Source organism: Thunnus thynnus, chromosome 21 (genome assembly GCF_963924715.1).
Source record: "Thunnus thynnus chromosome 21, fThuThy2.1, whole genome shotgun sequence".
NCBI lineage: Eukaryota > Metazoa > Chordata > Actinopteri > Scombriformes > Scombridae > Thunnus > Thunnus thynnus.
This window is the reverse complement of record NC_089537.1, coordinates 27,616,577-27,634,493: the sequence shown is the minus strand read 5'-3', so window position 1 is coordinate 27,634,493 and position 17,917 is coordinate 27,616,577. Positions and strand designations below refer to the sequence as shown.

Sequence of the window (17,917 nt, the reverse complement as noted above, 5' to 3'; positions counted from 1 at the left end):
GATTCACAAGGTGTATGTGTATGTGTGTGTGTGTGGGTGGGTGGGTGAGGCATTGGAAGTGAGAATGGAAAGAAACGGAAATGATTTAAGAGGTGCTGGATTATTTACACAATATTAACGTGTGTATTACTAAAATGATATCAATATTTCATTTTTTAAATATCAAGGTTATTGTCAATACCGGTATATGGCGACACCCCCCCGTGAGCTGCTGTTGGTGTGGAGAGAGAGAACAACCTGCAGGACTCAACTGACTGTCTCTTGTTTTCATGTACACCAGCAATCAGAGAGCCACGTAACAAATACGACGCTAGGAACATGTGAATGTGAACACAGTGAAAATGCATGGACAGTGATGGATATTCGTCTACCACAAGCAGCTAAAACCTGTCTCTGAAGCTGTTAGCTGAGTTGTAGTTTTGTCAGTCAGCTCAGATTCAGTCATCTCTGTGTTGAGATGTTTCAGCATTTCTATGAGCTGTTTTTTGTGTCAAATCTTTCCATCCCTGTGCTGATGATCACTTTTTTTCTGACGGCTGAGCTCCCAAGCCAGAAAGGGGTATTAGTTTCAGCAGGCTGAGCCACACTGCCTAAAGTTCCTGATTTGGTCAGTGTGCAACGTCCTTCCAAGCCCTGCTTGGGGAAGATTGAAATACCAGCCCTTACAATTTACAATTTTACAATTTCATTTAGCAAATGCCTTTATCCAAAGTGACGTACATCTGAGAGCCGATAGAACACAAGTAGGGATCTAGTCAGGAGAGAACAACATGAGTAAGTGCCATAAAGCTAAGTTTGAGTCTGATAGGACGTAGATGCCAACAGGCGGTGCACAGAGGCAATGCATAGAGTGCATAGATTGTATAGAAGGAGATTTAAAAAAAAAAAAATGTATTGTATTTTTGTTTTTTCCTCTACCTTCAGTCCATCCAGTGTAGAGGTGTTTGTGAAAGAGCTGGGTCATTAGCCTTTTCTTAAAGATTGAGAGGGACTCTGCAGATGAAACAGAGTTTGGTAACCCGTTCCACCACCAGGGAACTACAGAAGAGAAGAGTCTAGCTAGCGACATAGGGCCCTGTTGTGGTGGTGGTACCAGGTGCCTTTCATTGGCAGAGGTAGGTAGGAGCTGTTTTAGTTGCTGTTTTGTAAGTGAGTGTCAGGGTTTTGAATTTGAGGCGGGCAGCAACTGGGAGCCAGTGGAGGGATATTGACAGCGGGGTGACGTGCTGTTTTGGGCAGGTTGAAGGCCAGATGTACCGCCACTTTCTGGATCATCTGCAGAAGTTTGAACATACATGCGAGGAGGCCTGCCAGTAAGGGGTTGCAGTAGCCAATGCATGATATTACAAGAGCCTGTACTAGAAGTTGTGCTACATGCTCAGACAGGTAGGGTCTGATCTTCCTGATGTTGTACAGGGCAAACCAACACGACCAAGCGATTGTGGCCATATGAACCTTAAAGGTTAGCTGGTCATTGATCATGACACCCAAGTTACGGGCAGACTTTGTGGGCATGAGTTGGGTTGATTTGAGCTGGATGCTGATGTTCTGCTGTATATAGGGAGTGGCTGGGAAGACTCGGAGCTTGGTCTAAGAGTGGTTGAGTTGAAGGTGGCATTCTTTCATCCATGCTGATATATTGGCAAGGCATGATGAGATCCAAGCCAAGACTGTGTGGTCTTCTGGCGGGAACGACAGGTGCAACTGGGTATCGTCAGCATAGCAATGGTATGAGAAACCATGGGAGCAGATGATTGCGCTAAGTGTATATTGAGAAAAGAAGGGGACCAAGCACTGACCCTTGAGGAACCCCTGTGGACAAGCTGTCCAGTTTGGACATTTCTCCCCTCCAAGATACTCTAAAATATCTCTCTGAGAGGTAGGACATGAACCAGTGGAGGGCAGATCCTGAGATACCAAACTCAGTGAGTGTGGAGGGGAGGATTTGGTGGTTAACTGGATATACGGCAACAAACAGGTCTAGCAGCAAAAGGGCTGAGGACTGACCAGCAGCTCTAGCTGAGCGCAGTGATTCCATAACCGATAGGAGTGCAGTCTCGGTGTAGTGCCCCCGCTTAAAGCCAGACTGATTTGGGTCGTACAGGTTGTTATCAGAAAGGAATTCAGAGACTTAGTAAAAGACTGTGCGGTCAATTATTTTTGATAGCAAGAGCAGGAGTGAAACCAGTCTGTAGTTTTTAACTTGGGTTGGGTTGATTTAGGTTTTTTGAGCAGTGGGGTGACTCAAGCTTGCTTAAATGAGGTGGGGAAACACCTTTTGTAAGTGAGGAGTTTATTATGTGTGTGACTTCGGGGTTAAGTGCGGGGGAAATGGTCTATAGAAGGTTGGACGGTATTGGGTCCAGTGGAAAGGTAGTGGGACGAGAGACCAGCAGAAGTTTGGAGACTTCTTCGGTCCGAGGGGAGAATGAGCAGTGTGGCCCTGTTAGCTGGCAGCTGCAGACTGAGTTGGTCAAGCACAGAGAACTGCTTACTGATAGCAAAGACCTTATCAGTAAAAAATGAGGCAAACATGTCTGCAGTGAGCAGAGTGGAGGGCAGAGGAGGAGGCAGATTGAGGAGTGAGTTAAAAGCAGAGAACATTTTACGCGCCTCTGTGGCGCCACAGATCTTGTTCTGATAGTGAGTGGTCTTAGCAGTTTTGGAGACCCTGATAGTCACTGAGGTCAGTAGACTCTGGATTTACACCATTTTCTCCCTGCTTCTCCTGAGTTCCACCTTTTGATCTCTGATAACTTCAGTGAGCCATGGACTGGGGGGGGGGTGATGCAAGCAGGTTTGGATGTTAGAGGGCAGAGACTGTGAAGAGGTGGCTGTTGAGGAACAGAGTGTGTCTGTAGCTCACTGACTGGTAGTGAGGAAAATTCATTATTAGGAGGCATGGTAGCCAAGACCTTATTTGAAAGTTGAGTCAGTGTGAGGGACCAAATGTTGTGGCGGAAGGAGACAATTTGTGGAGTAACATGGGGATGTTTTGGTAAGGTGATTGTGAATTGAATAAAGAAGTTGTCAGACAGATGTAGGGGGGTAACAGTCAGATTATCTGTGGATCAGTTCTGAGTCAAAATCAAATCAACCCTCTTCTTGTTTCAAAGAAGAGGGTTTCTGGATTCTGGATCTGGGTTGTTTAAAGGCCCTGGTAGAAAGGCATCATGGCACCATGACCAGGTTTTGAGGACAATGGGTAGCACAATCTGTGGAGCCATCTCCCAGTGTAAGCACCACCACTCCACTAGAGCAACGGTAGCATTTGTTAAGACAGGGGTTGCAGGCTGACATCCTGGTGACAGCTAAGGATTGTCAAGTTATGGCTGACCTTGGGAAACAGTGGAAGTTCCCTGAAGCCAGCAAGGTTATGGAGCAAATGTAATGACCCATGGCAGACTGCTGCTCAGACACAAAGTGGGACCTGATCAACCGTGGTTGGATCTCTTGGGTGAGGGTGTCCAATGTTCGAAAGAACAGAAACACCCTATGTCCCCAGATAACAAGATGTATTATCAAACAATATCTACTACTGTTAAATGCTTCTTCAAAGTATTGAGTGTTCCAGTATTTGCTTTGATATAATGATGATATTGTTTTTTCTTAATTATTCACAAATACTGGTGCATAAATATTGGTGAGATTGTATTAATTAAAGGAGCATTTGCCACGAGCAGATGGGCACAGTATACAGCCTTCCTTCAGTATTGGACTGCATCAAAGTACTCTTTTAAAAGCTTTCCGCATAATGTTTTATGTATAAAAAGGTGCTCCATCCAAAAGATATATTTTTAGTATGAAATAGGCTGTTTTGATATGTGTTTGAAAACAGTGACTTTAACTAGTTTGAATTCACATTATTTACTATGTTTAATGCAAAAAAGTGTTGTAGTGTCTATATAAATGCTCACTATGTTTTTAATCATCGGATCTTTAACAAAATATGGCTACATAGACTAGCAATTGCTGTTAGTGTAAGCTGATTAATGCTGTATTGGTGTTAGTTGTGTCCCATCTACACTTGGCATTTCAAGTGTCTTGCATAAAATCCAGATTAAAGATTTAACAAACTTTGTTGTCTGTCACATAGTAACAGAAATTCCTTGGCTGATGCAATTTAATGCAGTTTTACTTACACTTTGCCAAATATATGCGTTTCCGGTGGCCAGATAACAAATCTAACTGCAATCAGTCTTTGTTAGGAAAGATACATAACAATGGTGCAATATCAAATGACTATCAAATGGTGGATCCTGCATAATTACCTTTTGTGTATACCAAAATTTACATGATAAACATTTCTACATACAGTTGTACACAACCAAACTACCACAAAAAACAGGTCAATAGGTGCCCACAACTATTTTTTTCCTTGGGCTCCCTTGTCAGTTAATCTGGCTATGTAACTGGCACTGTTGCTGTATGTGCACTTATACTGTTTGCAAGCGACAAACAGCTAAATGCCACTGTAGCTTTAATAAAAGCTTTTGATAATTAAGTGCTAAGCCTATACATCTATCTTGCATTTGCTTGCCATTAGACTCAGAGTTGTTGTAAGTAATGCAAGCACTTGAGCTGCTACATGGAAATAGCCACTCTATCCTCACCTGGCTCACAAATACAGTAACATTGACCTACCAAGTGTCTCACTGTAAGTAGCCCTCCAGCCGATCCCATTCACCGTAGCATCTGTCCTAAAAACGATGAAGAGCTGATTCGAGGAGGAGCGCAGATTGGGTGGGAGCATGGCGCCACAGAATATTCCCAGCAAAGGTGCCAAAGTGTCCTGCCCATCATACACCGCCACGTAGTCATAGCGACAAGAAGAAGATGCCTCCAGGTGGAAGGTGTTAAACCTGTGGAGAGAGAAAAAGAACACAAAGGGCTGAAACCAAACCAAACTAAACTGCATAAAGGTCAAATAGTTACAAATTACTGAAAGCACCCAAGTACATCAACCAGATTGTACTGTAGCCTCATGGAACCTGTCCAGTACAACCTTGATCCAGCCAAAGCTGGGCTTTAATTTTGTCAAGAATGTCTCTGTTCTTATTTCATGAAAACACGTTTAAAAATATGGTTTGTCATACATAAGTAACAAACAAGGGTGCATTTATTTAGATTTGATTATTTAACATGAACAGAAATAAGAAAATAATGACCTATTATAAGAGTAATAATTTCACTCATTTTGTCCTCTCTCTTGCTCTCTCTGCCCTCCTTTTTTCTCTTTACTTTGCTCATTGACTTATTAAAAGGAAATTCATTATCAGACCTCTTTAGCCCACTTCTCATCTCTGTTTGAGACTGTGGCTCAAGGTTACATTAGCTGGTACTAGCATAACAATCTCTGACCCAAATGTCAGCTGTCAAGTTGCAATGTGGGAACTGTAGACACCAGGTTTTGACAAAGTAGAATGTGTGGGAATAAAAAAGACAATATTGCTACCTCTGCTACATCAGTTTCCTTTTTAAAGAATTGGAAATCTAATAATGTTTTAGATGTGAAATGCTAAATTAGTTGAGTACTCTTTTAATACCAGTGTAGTTTGTAGTTTATGAATGCTAGTGTGACATGAGGAGTTAAAGATTAATTATGTCATTAAAACATTAAGACCCTATATTGGCTTGCCCATTAAGAGCAATATTGACTAACTGAAAGTAAGTATTGTGTGACACAAATGTAACAGTTCCTTTGCTCAGCAATTGAAAAGGTATGTCTCAAATACAAATTCAGTCCCGACATTCTATTCCTGTAGTCCAATTACTCCACTCAGTGCAGTCTTACTTGAGATCCACAACTCTGTCTGCTTGCACCATGATGTGATAGGTACAATTGATGTTGTGGTGGTAGTTGGTCATGGAGAGTGCCGGACTGCTCACTGTACCCACTGAGTTGTTAAAGAATCCACCACATGCTGTAAATACACAAACACACAGAGTATTTTTACATGAACAGTATAGCTATATAGATATTAAGCTTGGGTGTATGATGGTATTAAGGTATACCACATTATTGACGTAAGGCAGTAGCCGAAATAAACCACTGGGTGTCTCTGCTGTACTGTCTATTCCCCTGAGAATTCAGCAATTATCCTTGCATCTTCCTTACAGGACATGATAGTTGTGATATTCATTCTGTATGGGACACCATTTTTTTAAAGTTTACTTTCACTTCTTGATAAGGTAAGCGGTGTTAATGGCAGCCTACATCGTCCTAAGATAACTGAACTAAAAACACCCATCCGGTCAATCTGTTCAACTATTGTGTTACTTAAGATGTTAACTTACACTTTAGCATGAGTTTGATAAGTGAGCGTTTGTGTTTTGCATGAAAATATTGGCTGTGATGTTGGCGAGCTTGCTGTGTACAAGTAGAGCACCCATTCAGTGGAAATAGTGCAGGGTGAAGAATTAGCTTTTCAGTTGTCTGCTATCCATCTTGTTATATCATTTGATTTATTTTCATATTAAATTATATGTTGAGAGTACCTCTAAACATATATGTTAATTTAAACATACAGTAATTTGTTATTTTCAGAGTTAGATTAGTATTTTGCATTATTTATTTTGGCACTAGAACATATTTTCTAAAAAATGTTTACTTTCACTACTTTGTAAGGTTATGGAGCCAGCCAGTATAGTGGACCAGCAACAGAGATGAAAGCTGTCATTATGAGCCAATAAAGTGCTGCCAGGTCTCAACTACAATCCAGAATTCACCCCATCACCCCATTATGCACCAAGAAACAACGCAGTCCCAGGGTGTGTAGAGAGGCTCCAGCATGCGTGGGTTACATTTAGAAATCCCAAAGGTAAAAATTTGATTGACATCATAAACATACACTCTTTCTAATGGAAAGTCAGTTTCCACTGCTGAACATTTGACTTTGTTAATTTCACACTCTTTCACACTGTGAGGATGAGTTCCGCTCAGTCTGTCTACTTGCTCTTGCTGTCTACTTATCACAGTGCTGTTCGCCTTCTCCAACACGCGCGCACACACACACACACCCTTTGAAAAAAGAAGCCAGCAAACAGCATCTTCTACCACTAATACAGTTAAAATCAGTGAGCCACACACAAAATAAGGTTGGCGATAGGAGAGAAATCTGGTTACTGATCTGTTAGATGTATACATGGATTTACTTTATTATTATTACAGTATGCAGCTGCATTTTTGAGAGTCTTTGGAAGATTGAAAAGTCATGAAAATTGGCACACACATCAGAACTAGTGAGAATTGCAAAGTTCTGTAGTGATTGGGCTCGGGTATGGTCAACAGGCTCAATAGCGCTCCCTAATGCACGGCCATTGTGGAACAAAGTTTCTTTGATGTTCTTGAAATGCTCTCTTCATTCTCGACGTAAAGCATATTTTTTCAAATTTTTTCGCCTACTAGGAAGTCAGCCATTTTGGATTTCATACATCACTTTTCATTTTATGAACATGTTTGTACCCTTTAAGATGTGCAAAAACTCACAAAACTTTGCACCTATGTTTGAATTCAGTTTTTTGCAATATTCAGGTGTTGCACCTCAACAAACTCCTCCTAGAGAATTGGACCAGGCAACTTCGAATTTGGTTTGCGAAATTGCAAAGCTTTTGAGTTTTCATGGAACAGTGTTGCTGTGGCGAATTTCGATGTTTCACTATGAAAGAGGAAGCTGTTGTAACTCAAATGAACATCATCTAATTGGCCCCAGATTTCTCATGCTTGATAAGAGTCTCAGTCTGAAGACATCTACATGTCAATATTGAGTTGTAGTCATAGCACCACCTACTGGCAACATTAAGTTAGCTGTATGTGACAAACAACATCCGATCTACATGAAATTTACATGATGTGGTCTATAAGTGATATACAGCAACATGACGTTAATAAGTGGGTGTTCTCTAGCACCACGTAGTGGACACTGGAAGTAATAGTTATCTCCTGCATGTAACATCCAATATTCATGAAAATGTATATCCATGTCAGTTGCCCTCTGGTATTGCTGCATAGTTGAACATAGTTCATCAAATATATACACAGTTTCCAGTATTATGTCATCTCCAGTGCCACATACTTCACACTTGAAATAATATTTTACCCATTCACACAGTGTTGATAACTCTGAAAATTCAGAGCCATGTCAACTGTTGTTGACAACTGGCTGTCACTTCCTCTGATGCACGAGAGGTACGAGGGCCCATTCATCGCTGCTTGCAGCTTTAATTATTATTATTATTCTAGTACACCATTGCATTTTTGAGGGGCTTGGGATGCTCAAAATCTCACGAAAATAGGCACACACGTCAGAACAAGCAAAATTTGCAAAGTCTGTACTTGACTGGGCTCGGGCATGGCCAGCTGGCTCCATAGTGCAGCCAAAAGCAGCGCCATGTTGGGATGCTTTGATGTTCATGAAATTCAGTGGAATCATTGTTCTCATCATTCTGGACATAATGCATATTTTTTTCAAATTTTTTCGCCCAACAGGAAGTCAGCCATTTTAGATTTTGCGTGGCATTGCCTACATGCAACAGGAAATTAGGCCTAAATCATACATAGTTCCTCAATGTATACACAGTTTCTAATAAGTCATCTCCAGCACCACATACTGCACACAAGAAATGATATTTTACCCATTCACATAGTGATCATACTGACGATTCAGTGCTGTGTCAACAGACCTCCAATAGTGATATGATGGCTGCCTCTCCATCTAAAACGTGCAGGCCTGCTCCTCACTGCTTGCAGCTTTAATATTATTCTTTTCACTCGATTCAAACGCATTTTTGAGGTGCTAGGGCCATTGGAGAGAATGAGGTGCTAGGGCCATTAGAGAGAATACAGGTTTAAGGCACTTGTGCGTTGACTTCATTTTTTAGCCCCAGAGGTTGTTGCTTGTTTTTGCCCATCTGTTGTTAACTCTTGTGGTTTAAAAGTCATACCAATACATATATGTAAAATTATGTGCTTGTGATATTCAATATCTCTACTTGTCCCACTTTTTTTTAACATTTTTAATTTCACCAAAATTGTAAGCATTTTAAGTTTAAATAGACAAAAATAGCCCAGTTTTGCACACGTGATGTCATTGCCTCAAGATGTGAGAAGGTGTGTGAAAACATGTCTCCCCAGTGGTGAAGTCAGTAAGACAAGTCCTCTTTGGACACAAAGGTCTAGGGTTTGAATCCCCAGGTGGCCAAGTCCTACTTTTCAACAATCTATCAATTCATGCATGTGGCATATTTTAAAATGCTTATTGAGGTCGTAATAAGTTGAGGGATGCCTATTGTTAACCCCTGGAAAATCATTTTTATTATTATTTTTCTCTGCTAAGGGTTTGTGCAGTAAAAACTTTCAGAGCAAGAAACACCACAAATTCCACCCACTACTCAGGCACATAAAATGACACTCATTGGCCTTGAGGTTACGTTGTAATAATCAAGTTTACATTTTCACAATTATCTTGAAAACAGCTTGGCCCAGAATCAATCAATCAGACCGAACGGATCAAGTTCTGACAGTGAAATGAATCATTTTGCGGGGGTTGTGTGACGCTCAAAACAATTTATCCACCGTATTAAAGTCATAACAGGAGCAACGGAGTAGGCTACAGTGCAGCCTATGACGTAAACACGTGTCGACAGTGTTTTTGTAATTATTCTCACTGCCAGAAGGGGAAAGTCCTGCACTCCAACTTTAATCTCTCAAGTCATCTGCATCTGGTCTTCTGATCTAAAAATGACAAATTGTGCAATTTTTTACAGTCTGTTTGGACCCTGATCATTGCTGCTTGCCGCTATACTTAACATTCAATTATCTACCATTTAGTATTTTATTTCTGGGTAAAAGTATCCTTCATACATTGGGGAATACAAATACAAAAAATGTACTCTTTTTGTCCCCCATTTGCTAAGAATGTAGCAGTTGAATTTAATTTCATCTCAATAGTTTGCCATAATGCTCATGACTCACAAACACAACTAACTTTCTGCTACAATACATTTATTTGACCTTTGTTTTTTGATGGTTTAATTTTGCTTAATGGGATAAAGAAACTGTTCATCATTCTCTTTACTTACGAATGGCTCTGTATTCTGCCATGAAGCCTCTGTCTGTGATCACAGAGTCAGAGTAGAAATGGAGCAACATAGGGCCAAAGGTGGAGAATGGACCTGGAATGCTGGTGCCACACAGAGTGGCAATAGGAGGACCACTAGTTGCCAGGCTGTAGATCTTCAGCCCATCATACAGACAGGTGGTGTGTGCTAGAGAACAGACACACAGGTTACAGCCATATACTTTGCCAAATAACTAATTGTTGATAATGAAACAACAAAGTGTGCAAAACAAACTTTTGGCATAATGTCCAAAAGTTCCATATTTGTCCATATCTTGCTAAAGCTATAACACTTGCCCTCTATTTGGAAGGTCTGAAAGGTGAGGACAACCAAAGTCTGTTCTCCAGCATCTATTGTGTAGTTGCAGTTGGAGTTGTCAGGGTAGTTGGCTGGGTGGTTTGGAGAAACCACACGACCGCTGGGAGCTGTGAAGTTTGCGCCACACCCTGATGAGCAGAAGACATCAGACTTTCCTAATAATTTGTTGGGAAAAGCCACCTCATACATCACACCATCACTGAAGTGCCTATCATCAAGTTAAGACTGTTATGGAAGCTGGGATTGAAAGAAAAATGCGCACAGAAAATCACACGTTTCCAGTCACAAAAGGATCATGGTAACATGTCTACTGCACTCCCATGTGAGAAAAGAGTAATTCTGAACATTGGAAAATACACAAGTTACAAACTACTACTCTATACCACTGCATCACAGATACAAACACTGCTACAATCAGTCAGTCAGTCAGCATGGTCTTACTAACAACATGAAGCTGTATTGTCTGCCTGATACTTACTGGTGCTGAAGGATGCTGAGAAACCTCTGCCAGGGGCTTCATTGGCCTGGAATCGTGTTGTAATTATATTATATGGAGAAATGATGGGGCCTGGAGCCACCGTGCCACAGCCTGTCGACAGCAGAGCCTCAGTACTTTGGGTCTGACCTGACCACACCTGCAAGAAAATACACACTGATTCTAAAATTGGTGTCAAATGGAAAAAAAAGTCTTAAAGATACACGCTGTACACATCTGAAAGATTTACTGGGCAGCTTTACAAATCGCCTGTTACAAACTATATGACAAGTAAGGATAGGTTCTGAGGATCGGCCTTATATTGGTACTGTTTCCTTATGTGAAAAAACAACAACACACACACAGCTATTGCCAATGTAGCTATTGCATAGTTCAAATTCATGACAAGTGAAAATGAGTCAAATGCGCCCTCTTAAAGTATGTTGTATCTTCAAAATGCCTTTTTCCAAAAACAGGTGTTGGAAAAGGGTGTTGTCTTATATTCATGCCAATTTGGTTCATCAACCATACCTGTATAGTCAAGCAATACCAGACATCGGAGATCTCCACCTACCAAAGTCTGGGGATTTCTAAATGCTTGGTAGTTGCTTGAACAGCAGTGAGAACGGTCACTAACAAACCTTTGCCCCTTACATTTTGTCAAGGACATGCCTTGATGAAATGGAAATAGAAATTATGCTCTCCCCCCACTCTCCTCCATAGTGAACTGCATGCCACCACCCCAATATGAAGGACTGCCCTAAACACTTTGGGTTGGTTCTGCAATGCTGGATTTTTTAAAAACTCTTTAACTGTTTCCACCCAGTTTTAACAATGAAACCTGGGAGATTATCTTTGGTCTCTATGAGCGAAGGGTTTAGAGACTGACCTGTGAGTCTGCCTGTGTCACATTTTTTGCTACAGTAGTTTTTGTGACCAAATTTTTATTGTTTTATTGACGTTTTCTCTTGAGATGGATAGACATGAAAATATTCTGTTCCATTTGCTTATGGTTACATAAGATTAGGGAAATAAGTATAAACAAAATCATCAGAAAAAAAGAATAAAATAAAACAAGAGTAATAAGAACAAAAACAATGTGCATTGACATACATGTACAGACATATACAATACATGAATATATACACTCAACAAGCACTTTATTAGGATCACCTGTGTATTCTAATGCAATCCAAAACAGCAGCTCTGCCATATATTCTACTTTTACAAAGCTCATACATTTTCATTTTTTGTTGGCATTGTCAGAAAGACAGTGACACCAGAGTGGGAGAGACAGAGAGAGCAGTGGTGGTTGAGCGAGCTAGAGAGCGAATAAAGAGAGAGGGAGTGGCGGTAGTGAGAACAAAGCAGTGAATCAGATAAATAAAATGTTATTTTCTGATTGTTTCATGGTGGATAAAATAAACACACCGACACCTCTACACACCTCCACACAACCCTACAGGAAGGTGCTGCATTGCTGTATTTGGTGTGAATGCAGCTGAACTCTTCATCCTGTCCACTGTGGCCTCTCTGCTCTGCGTGTGTGTGTGTAGGTAGAGCTCAGCCCTACCTTATTACAAACAGACAGACCTGTTCACCATATAGGTACTTAACAAAGAAGAGAATTACAAAGTCTTTAAGGGGAAACTTGGGTATTTTTCAACCTGGACCCTATTTTCCCATCATATTGTGTCTAAGTTACTAATGAGGACAACAATTTTTAAAACTGGTCCAGTATTGAGCAAGAGTGTCTCAGCCGGCAGCCACAAAAAAGGCTGCAGTGTAATCCTTTAGGGCAATTGCGCACATCAAGGTGCGTCCACTAGAAGTGCTTGTTTTTGCCACTGACATGCTCAGATTGTTATTATAATACGTGTCTGACATCAAAAGTAATGTTTACATATAAGACTTTCACAGTGGTTAAACTGTAAGGAAACTAATAAAACTCAGACCATATCCAGACAAAATCAGGTGGTGCGGTGAAAACGCCAGTCCTCCCATTCATTTGAATGATGGTGGTGCGTTTAGGTTACGGGGGTTTTGGCTGTGGTGGTGCTTGCACCAGCAGTGGTAAGAAAGTTGATCCAGACACAACTTTTGGAGAAACACAACCCAATGTCACTATGGCTAAAGGCTGCGGTGGCCAGTCACAGCCAGAGATCAGACTGATCAGAGCTGTAAAACTCTGCCATAAGGGAGTACAAAGATGTTACTAGGAGGAGCGGAGGACATTTCTCTACCTTTGATAGCGTTAAAAGTAAAGTTAGGCTTTGCTGTCAGCTTCCCAACTCATTTTAAAAAAGACAAAAGAAAAAGAGAGAGAGCGTAGAGCACCAGTGATTGAGAGAGAAAGAGAACAGCTGTGGTCAAGCAAGCTAGAGAGTGAATGAAGAGAGGAGCGGTGGTAGCGTGAAAGCTGGTAAATCAGATCAATAAAACATTATTTTCTGATGTTTCACATCAGTTACATTCTAGAGCTCAACCCTGTGGCAGTGCGCTGCACCACTTTATTTGGTCTGAATATGGCTTTAGGCCCTGTTTACACCTCGCATTAATCATCTTGGATGATCCGATCACAAGTGGACAGCTCTAAGTACAGGTGTGAACACACCAATGAAGTATTAAGGATGCATTGAGATCTGATCGCTCAGACCACATTCAGAGGTGCAGTGTGTCCTGAGCCACATTGAAGGACCACCTACTCAAATGACTTCCTCTATTTTCCAGCAGACTAGGCACAGGAATTGCACTGCGGCCTTTGAGTCCATGTGCCCTCCATCCAAAGCTGTGTTCAACTTGTTTGATAACAGGCTAAACAAATGCATTATTTTGTTTTTCTGTTTTTTCATCTTCCGTAACCCTTTTTCATCTTCAAATCCGCAATTGGAATACAAATTAAATAAAAACCATAAAAACAACAGCTTTTTGCTTGTCTATCTAAAAAAAATATTTCAGAAACTAAATGTTTAATTCTGTTTTCCCTGGATAGTTTCCTCTGTCCTGTCAAGTTGATATCTACAGTTTTTAGTTTTGCTGCTCTGCTTGACATAATGGAGCTCATGATTTATCAGGAGGACGCTGGTTTACTCCAAACATGAACCTTGAGTGTGTGCATATATGCTCAGACGTGGCGCCAGAGCAAATCAATAGGATGAGCATTTAATTCTCGTGAGGGGGCACACAATACATTGTATATTTGTTTATCCTGTCCGGTCAAACAAGTTGAAGACGGCTTTGGACAGAGGTTACACGGACCTGCATGGACCCCTCCCGCCAGTTAAAAACAACAGTTAAACAACAACAGCTGCAAGTAGAAAGGAAAGTAGAGTCCATCATTGAGACAGTGGTCATAGGGTAAGTTTGTGCATCAGCCTGCCAATGGAGGTCTCACACCTGTCAAATAGGAACAAATGACATTTATCATATTAAGTAGAACATTTCTTTACTTAAGGCTGCATGCACAAACACATTGCTGGTAATATACACATTTGTGAGCTTAATAAATCAAAAATGCATGTTAAAACACCCCTAATCCTTACATATATGACTGATGAGGATCCAGTTAACTCATTTGTACCATAAATGTAGATATTTCACAAAGACTTAGATGTGCAAATATCCAAATGAGGTGCAAAACAGCTGAATAACCGAGTAACATTAGCATACAACAGCGGTTTGTTAGCTACAACAGCTAGCTATGTTATACCTACAAACCAATTAGCACTGCTAGTGTTGGTTATCTTCTGAAGCTAACACGTATCTACACTGGTAGGCAGGTAAACAATTTAAACAGTGTTTGGTTGGAGAGGTTACCTTGATAAAATCATGCACACAAGACCACAAACACACATAAAAGTTGGACTTACTTAAATGAATGTAGCGGCTCACTGGTCTTGGTAACACATGGTGCGTTTACTTTGGAAAATCTCCGGGGCTGGTTCTGCTGACTCTGCTTCCTTTTATATAATTTAATCTCAGTGTGTAAAAGAAGTTATAAATTATGTTCACTATTTAGGCTATTTGTTTGTTTAGTTTAGGTCTCTTTAGGTAATTGACTGCTGCAGTCAACACGCTTTAAAACATGCAACTTTTACTTTGAAGGTGAGCTGTCTCTGTTTCCGGCTTTCGACTTTCTTTTTCAATTTTCATTGTGCAAGCTGTATAATAGAAGAAGCTGATTCTCTGGTGTGCTGAATTTCATTGCACTTGTTAGGACGCTGAAATTAGGAAAACACCCAAAAATGGGATTTTTCATTATACAATGTGAACACCTGCAGATGAATTATACTTCATGCATGGACCCTTGTACATAAATCTGTATTGTTCCAAATTGCAAACATCATTCATGACCAGTAGAAACCGGGTTCTCCACGCATCTTCCAACAAAAAGCAGCTGAATCAGGTGCTTCTCAGTTTAGGACAGCAGACTTCGAAAAACAGAAGGGACTGGTGCACAGTGATTAATTTGCAGCCTTTAATTGTGCAAACAGACTAACGTTTCGACACTACTGTGTCTTCATCAGAGTCAGGGTAGACAAAGACATGAGGCAAACAACATATGTAATCAACCTGAACCAGGTATGCAGTTGTAATTAGATAAAAGGTTGAACAGAGTTTCAAATCTATTGGATAATGAATCCAGGGGTGGGAGTTGCCATGGTCAGTGTCCGAGTGCCACACCCTCAACACATGTCAGGCACAAAAGAGCACAAACCACTTGCAATTAATAAAATACATCAAATCCAAGTACAAATATCCAACAAAAGTAACAAACTAGAAAAAACGTGACGTACTTAGTTCTTCAACAATGCCAAAGGAACAACACCATATCAGAAACAAAAGCAGAAAAAACAAAACAGAACCCCTACTAAAGAGTTACAGAGATAAAAGTACCTTAAGTACAAATGCAAACATCCATGAAGTATGACAAGTCAGAGGAAACATGACAAATTCAGTTCTTCATTTATGCCAAAGGGCTGCACCGTGTTTAGAGTGGAATCCAAAATGCCTCTCTGTGAAGCAGTGAGTTGATGATGTCACCACCTCTAGGAGAGGGTGAAATTTTTTCTATTCCCCAGAACTTTAATGATACTGTAGAGCCATGTTTGGCCTGCGCATAATGACGAGCCATAGCATAGTCCATGTTTTGTTTATGTATTGCAGTCTTATGTTCAGATATGCAAGTCTTTAAAGCTCTTTTTGTTTGTCTAACATAAACCAAGCCACAAGGGCACTTCAGCATATAAACAACGTGTGTGCTACTGCAATTGATGAAAGATTTAATGACGTATTTTTTTACCAGTACGTGGATGTGTGAAGTACTTGGTGTCTGATGAGTTAGAACATTGTACACAGTTTCCACAACGAAAAAAACCTATGGGTTGATTAGGCAGCCAGGAGACAATGTTTGATGTTTTTTTAGTATCAGAATGAACCAGTCTGTCTCTCAGATTGTGGCAACATTTAAACACGATCAGGGGAGGCACAGAGCTGATAGTAGACAGAGATGGGTCACTTTTGAGGACATTCCAATGTTTAAGGATAATATTTTTGACCCTGCCTGCCAGAGGAGAGTACTCAGTAGAGAAAAAGATCTGTGAGGAAGTGATGGTACCGCTAATTTTTTTAAAAAACAGGGATTCCCTCTCTGAATGTAGGGCCCTCTGATAGGCAGCAGAGATGTATGATGTAGGGTAACCCCTCTATTGGAAATGCTCTTTCAGCCTTTAAAAGTGTGTTTCTGCTGAGGGGTTTACGGTAGATTGTAGTCTCAATAGTACTGTTGTTTCCCTTGTTAAGTGTTAGATCTAGGAAGTGGACAAAGGTATCATGCTGTTCCATAGTGAAAGACAGATAGTTAGCAGAATTTATATATTTCAGAAAATCAAACAGCTCTCCTCTGTCACCTCTCCATATCGCCACAATATCATCAATGTATCTTTTCCACAAAGCAATTTTGGACAAAAATGTGTTTTGGAGTGAGTTATGAATATTCTTCCCATAGACCCATAACAAGGCAGGCATGGGATTGGGCAAAAGCACTGCCCATACCTGTGCCACGAGATTGCAGTTAGTAAGCATTTAAATACTTAAAGAAGTTCATGGTGAGAATCATTTCTGATAGTGTCAATAGGAATTCATTAGGAGGCAAAATCCCAACTGGCCACCTGCGCTTACCCATTAGATAGATAATGGGTAAGCGCATCAACGCCTATTTCATGAGGTATGCATGTATACAGGCTCTGCACATTAAAAGTTACCAGGATATCAGCTTGTTCATATTTGAACTCTTTAATAGTACTTAGTATATCAAAAGTGTCCCCAAGAAAAGAAGGGAGGCTTCAATAATAACAAATATGTTATTTGCCTCATGTCTTTGTCCACCCTGACTCTGATGAAGACACAGTAGTGTCGAAACGTTAGTCTGTTTGCACAATTAAAGGCTGCAAATTAATCAGTGTGTTCCAGTCCCTTCTGTTTTTCGAATCATTCATGACCAATCTGAAAGATATATCATTGTTCAGGGTAATATATCCCTGCCCAAACTGAATCTAGTTTGTAACTATGGCCCAAATGATGACAATCCAGCAGTTTTTTTCAGATTTTTTTCACACTTTGTCTACTCTGCAGGGTATATACATCATAGGCGGGGATTTTAATTGCACTTTAGTGCCCACAAAGGATCTCTCTACCAACCTCAATCTTACCCATTTACAAACAAGGAGAATACTGATGCAATCAGTCAAAGATTTCAGTTTGGTTGAAGTATGGAGGGAAATACACCCATACAAAATTGAATATTCCTGTTATTCAAGCACATATGCAACTTACTCATGTATTGATTACTTTTTGGTCTCCTCCTGATTGTTGACCAAAACTAAAGACTGTTGGTACAATAATATAATGATAAGTGATCATGCAGATTTGTCGTTAAAATTGGAAGATAGATGCATTTGTCCACTGCCCCAGGAGATGGAGATTCCCAGTTGAGTTGCTTCAGGA

The 17,917-nt window shown here is 40.5% G+C and overlaps 1 protein-coding gene across 2 annotated transcripts in view; it reads right to left on the bottom strand.

Annotated features, from left to right (window-relative positions):
* cubn (cubilin (intrinsic factor-cobalamin receptor)) overlaps positions 1 to 17,917 on the bottom strand; it is a 200,085-nt gene that overhangs the window by 24,920 nt on the left and 157,248 nt on the right. For both annotated transcript variants that reach the window (XM_067578819.1, XM_067578821.1), the window contains 5 exons: positions 10,916 to 11,072; positions 10,416 to 10,565; positions 10,081 to 10,266; positions 5,795 to 5,924; positions 4,645 to 4,862 (listed from right to left, as the gene is read on the bottom strand). In XM_067578819.1, coding sequence (XP_067434920.1) covers positions 4,645 to 4,862; positions 5,795 to 5,924; positions 10,081 to 10,266; positions 10,416 to 10,565; positions 10,916 to 11,072 — 841 coding nt within the window. The remainder of the gene's footprint in view (positions 1 to 4,644; positions 4,863 to 5,794; positions 5,925 to 10,080; positions 10,267 to 10,415; positions 10,566 to 10,915; positions 11,073 to 17,917) is intronic.